Source organism: Haliaeetus leucocephalus, unplaced genomic scaffold (assembly GCF_000737465.1).
Source record: "Haliaeetus leucocephalus isolate CR32 unplaced genomic scaffold, Haliaeetus_leucocephalus-4.0 Scaffold339, whole genome shotgun sequence".
NCBI classification, from domain to species: Eukaryota; Metazoa; Chordata; class Aves; order Accipitriformes; family Accipitridae; genus Haliaeetus; species Haliaeetus leucocephalus.
Genome location: NW_010972775.1, coordinates 9,125,416 through 9,130,734, shown reverse-complemented (window position 1 = coordinate 9,130,734; position 5,319 = coordinate 9,125,416). Strand labels below are relative to the sequence as shown.

Sequence of the window (5,319 nt, the reverse complement as noted above, 5' to 3'; positions counted from 1 at the left end):
TGGGGCTTACATAACTGAAAGCTCACCTACCCTTTCCAACAATGTAAGTTGGTTTAATAAAAGGCATTACTTCCACCCATGGAGCTCACCTTACCTGAAAGGAAAAAAAAAAAAAAATGCAGCTTGAGTAATACTTAACTATTTTGCTATTTATTCCTTTATCTTTTCATCACTTTTTCAACTGATAGCTGTACACACAAGCAGTAAGATGGCCAGCTGCAAAACTGCAATCACAAACTCCAAAGTTAATCTGGAATCAGCTGCTTGATTTGTTTAGCAGTTGTCCTTATACCCATCCAGTGTTTTACTTGCATATAAAATATTTCAGCTAGGTATAATCCTTACAGTCCTTCCATTTACATAACCTTTTTACACAAAGAATCACCGCAGAAGCGTAGAGTGATTTTGAAAACACTATTTGCAAGTGCCCACAAATTTAACTTTTAATTTAAAACCACTGCTCACACATCTACCAACTCTTTTTTTCCACTGCAAACCACAGATTTCTAGAAAAGCTGTACCCCTCCTACTAAGCTGGTATCTTCATTGCAGCTTCCTGCCCCTTTCCTACCTTACTACCAGTAAGTGCCTTCTTTTAGAAGTGCCTTTATCCAGTATAGTTTAGTCTTACCCGTATCTCACCAGTAAAAGTATCAGACATAGAGAAAGGGAACAGCTATGGGAAATGGGATTACAAACTCAGGAAAATAGCACTGCACTGGTTTACATTTTGATATCATCTTCAGAGCCATAAAAGCAAGGACATCTGCTTTTTTTTTTCCCCCTGCAGTAGTTTAAAATACTGACGAACCTGTCAGGTTAGCTCCAAAGTGCTGGCCAGTACATGAAAAGGATTCCAAAGCCTGGTACTATGCAAAATTGTTACACATATATCAGAGCATTTTCAACCCCCTGAAGCCACAGCAACATCAGAGGAAAAAGTTATGCTGGTTATATGTCATATTTTAATCTATAAGCCATAACTTCATCTTCGAAGCTTATTACATTGGCATATAAATCACAGACGTTGAGACCACTTATTACAATAATCAGAAGTAAATTCTGTTGTATTATGTATGGAAAAAAAACAATATAAGGATGTTCCAGAAAAGAAATCAGGGGCTAGGACTTCTCATTCACTATGGTTTTACCTCCACTGGAGATAAAATGGTATGATCTCAGATGATTTAATGTGGTTCAAGTTAGTCCTGCCTCCTGATAGGGATGCAGTTTTCAGACTAAGAAGACCAAAAAACAAATGAGGAAAAGAAACCTTATAATCAGATGCTATTCCCAGAGGAAGACTGGTTGGGAATATATTTGTATAAATAGAAAAAAAATGTGTTTCTGCCAGCACAGCAGATACCTGGCAGTAACAGAACAACCAAGAATCCAAAGAAGACACACGAGGATTACTGCTCATAATACTTGTTTCTGTAAATGCCGAAAGCTACTCATAAATTCTTTTATCTCACCAATCTTCTCTTTGACAGAAAAGGAAATGTGTAGTCAAGCGATAAAATAATGTGTTCCCATGTTTAACAATAGTGATGAAAACAAACTTACAGTCTGGTTTTAGATATCTGGTTGCAGATGAGAAATTTTATTAACTGTAAAAATAAAACAGTGTAAGTTGTAGCACATTCCCCCCCCCCAAAACTCCTCTGTGCAACAAATTAAGTAAACGTAAAATTAGAACCCTGAACTAGAAACACAGGAACATGCTGTTCTTTTTTCCATCTTTTTAACCATGCTTTTGAGACATCCATTTAGCATCACAAATACTATTCCTACAATTACGTATCAACATTTGAAATGCATATTGTATTATATGCTTTTCCCTGGCTGGAAAATAGTTGGAACGGTCACAAAACTAGTGTAAGTCTACAAAAAGAAACAAGGGCTGAGAAGACAAGTCTACATAAGAATAAATTTCCAAGAAAAGGCAGGCAGAATAGATTTTAGAAACTGATTAGTGCCGCTAATACATTTTATGCGTGGAAATCAATAAATATTTTGTAGACTTTCAATAAAAACCCTAAGTATAGAGAAACATCACCTTGCCAGTAACACCTAGCAGAACTCCAAACATGCACATGCGTTATCCCGATGAAAACCTCATAAGTAGTAATCATTACGGAAAGTGTTTGAGGTGTCATAGAATCAGAAAGCTCAAAATACACCTGATGCATCTCTAGGGAGAGATAAAAATTAAAATTGGGTGGTTTTGACAGTTCTAGGCATGTCCTTTATACTTCACTAGCACCATAAAAAAATACTACTTATAGAGCTAGAAAAAACAAGATGTTTTTCTGATGGATTTAGCTTTCTTTGGATCCAAGATCACGAAAGCGTTAGTTTAGCCCAAGCACTGCACATCAGGTTGAAGAGACCTCCTGAACCCTCCTCTCAGCAAGGAGACTCTGTCAAACATGCCATCTTCAGAAAGAAGCAACAGATCTGTTGACATTCAAATAGCAAGATTTAAGTTCTGGCTAAACGGATAAAACACACTTATATTGCTCCCTCAACAATTTACCATTTTTAAAAGCTTTTTTTTCTTTTTGAAGCAAACATGCAATCCACTCCCCTTTTTTACAAAAGAAACGCGTGTCCTGAGCTGTGGGAAACTTCCAGGTCCTACATCTGCTACGTGGGAAGGCCCGAGAGGGATTATTTGTGTGCTCGTCTTCACGGCAGCAGTTGCACAAGTTACGCACATGCGTGGACAGCCGAAAGGCCGAGGCTTCAGACTTTTGCCTTTAATCTCACGAACAGAGGCCCCCTCCTTAAAAACCCCACGTCGGTAGGTGAGAGAAGCAGCCAGCCCGCAGAGCGCTGGAGTTTGCCGAACTCCCGCTGCCTTAGGTGGTGGTCCCGGCAGCCAGGGGCACTGGCCGGCTCCCCAGGCTCTGCAGCACTGGGAAATCACCTTTTTCCCCCCAGTATTTCGAGTTCCCTGCCCAAACCACTCGTCCCGAGATTATTCATTAACTCCTTTTGCAGCAGAGGCGTTTCTCTGAGGTCCTCCCGTCCCTCCCGCCCCGGCGCCCCTCAGCCCGGCTCGCTGCCCTCCTACCTGCTCGCCTCCCCCGGCCACCGGGACTCCCGCAGCGCCGCGTCCCTCCGCACCTGCCCTTTTTTTGGGGGCTGCAAGCGTGCCTTTTCCGTCAAGGCAACATCACTTCCCGTAAGGCCCGAGGTAGGGGCGGGACGGCGGCGGGCAGGGTAAGGCAGGGCAAGACGAGCAGCACCGCTCCGGGGTGGCTCGGCCCGGCCCCCCGACACCCCCCCCGACCCCCGGAACGGGCTGGCGAGCACGGCCCGGGGGCAGCACCGTACCGCAGCGGGGTGCGATGCTCAGGCACTGCCTCCTGCTATACTCGCTTTGCTCAAATTCAGAGGGGCCATTTTTAATGAAACAGGCTGGTTCTTCGGTCGTGCTGCTCCTGACTTTGCTGAAAGATCACACGCCGTTTAATAAAAATTCATGAGAGGCAAAACAGGTTTTGAAGGGAAAATACGTGGTACCAGATTAATCTTCACCACTGCGGATTTGGTGAGATTTTTGTGCCGCCTGCTGGCTAGCTCCCCTCACAAGACGGAAGTACTTTCACACTTTAAATCCAGCAGTCTCAGGAACTCAGCAAGCACGGTCCTAAGACCAGCTGCATCAATAACCCTTTCTGTCTGCATCACTTTAGACGTCCTCTTTCTTGAGACTTTTCAAAATTAGCGGCCATCTCTATGGACAAATGTCCTGGTTTCAGCTGGGATGTAGTTAACCGTCTTCCTAGTAGCTGGTACAGTGCTATGTTTTGAGTTCAGTATGTGAAGAATGTTGATAACACTGATGTTTTCAGTTGTTGCTCAGTAGTGTTTAGACTACAGTCAAGGAATTTTCAGCTTCTCATGCCCAGCCAGGGCACCTGACCCAAACTGGCCAACAGCGAATTCCATACCATGGGACGTCCCATCTAGTTTAGGAACTGGGGAGTGGGGGGCAGGGATTCGCCGCTTGGGGACTGGCTGGGTGTCGGTCGGCGGGTGGTGAGCAATTGGCCTGCGCATCATTTGTACATTTCAATCCTTTTATTGCTACTGTTGTCATTTTATTAGTGTTATCATTATCATTATTAGTCTCTTCTTTTCTGTTCTATTAAATCGTTCTTATCTCAACCCAGGAGTTTTACTTCTTTTCCTGATTTTCTCCCCCATCCCACTGGATGGGGGGGAGTGAGTGAGCGGCTGCGTGGTGCTTAGTTGCTGGCTGGGGTTAAACCACGACAACAAACTTCCAGCAATTATGCTTACAAAGGAAGTGCCCACTAGACCTGTTATACCTTTTTAAAATGGCCTTTTCAATACCGAATGGTCGTCTTAACAAAGGAAAGTGCTGGAGTCACCACAGTAGTTCTGTGTTTGCACTTGTCACAGACTTGTGTTGACACAGACATGTCCAAAATAGATTCATCGTGGACCCAACTGAAGCTCCCGGTCCACCTTCTACTGCTACCCTCTCACCTTAGCTTCTGTAAAGTCTACCCACTGCCTCCAGCAGTCTCATCATTCCTGGCTTTAAATTAAAAGCTCATCCGGAGTAAGGATTTCTTCCCTCATGCTGCGCAAACAAGATTCTGCATTAAAACCAAAATCTGACAGAAGTTCCTCCAAAGATCTGCAGGTTTTGGTTTCTTTTTAGATTTACTAAAGTCTTGAAATATCTACTGATCTAGTTTTCCTCAGACTCAGATTCTGTTCTCTTTGTCAGACTGATCCACACCTATCGCAAGATTAACGCTGTCCTCCCGAGCTACACGCTGAAGCACTTCTCCAAGTACAGCCTGACTTTCAGGCAACCTTATCTACTAAATAGCCACTCTAGCCTCACTCCGTCAGGAATCAAAGATGCGTATATGCATGTGCGGTACATGTGTGTATGTATCTATATACAGGTATGAGTACAAGCCAAGGACACCGAAGTTGGGTGCAGTTCCTTTCTCAGCCATCAGCACAACTGCATTCCCAACAGAAGCAAAGTATTAAGAACTGAAAGCGTGACAAGTAGATAAAAATGGTATTTATCGCTCGGAGGATCGGACCAGAGGCAGTCCAAAAAAACCCACAAAGCGTAACTGTACGACAGCAACTTTCTTTTTCCAGTTCCCCGGTGGTCATTCAAACTTAGACGTGAAGACATACCTTTAAACATTCAGAATTTTATACATATTTCAACATTCAGGTCCCTACAGGCTGGTACCAAACACGCTCGTATACAGTTACACCTTCAGCTGGCTGATGGCTTCGCAGCAGGGCCGG

General features: G+C 43.7%; 2 protein-coding genes across 5 annotated transcripts in view; one reads left to right on the top strand and one right to left on the bottom strand.

Annotated features, from left to right (window-relative positions):
- Positions 1–5,304, bottom strand: part of RAB27A (RAB27A, member RAS oncogene family) — a 34,923-nt gene extending 29,619 nt beyond the window's left edge. For 2 of the 4 annotated variants that reach the window (XM_010571808.1, XM_010571803.1), the window contains exon 1: positions 3,080–3,174. The gene's annotated coding sequence lies outside the window, so the exon portion shown is untranslated. Of the gene's footprint in view, positions 1–3,079; positions 3,175–5,202 lie in introns of those variants that run through there. The other 2 variants (XM_010571809.1, XM_010571806.1) reach the window with 2 other exon arrangements.
- Positions 2,576–5,319, top strand: part of PIGB (phosphatidylinositol glycan anchor biosynthesis, class B) — a 13,026-nt gene continuing 10,282 nt past the window's right edge. The window contains exons 1-2 of the mRNA XM_010572278.1: positions 2,576–3,228; positions 4,772–4,955. Of these exons, the coding sequence (XP_010570580.1) occupies positions 2,576–3,228; positions 4,772–4,955 (837 nt within the window). The remainder of the gene's footprint in view (positions 3,229–4,771; positions 4,956–5,319) is intronic.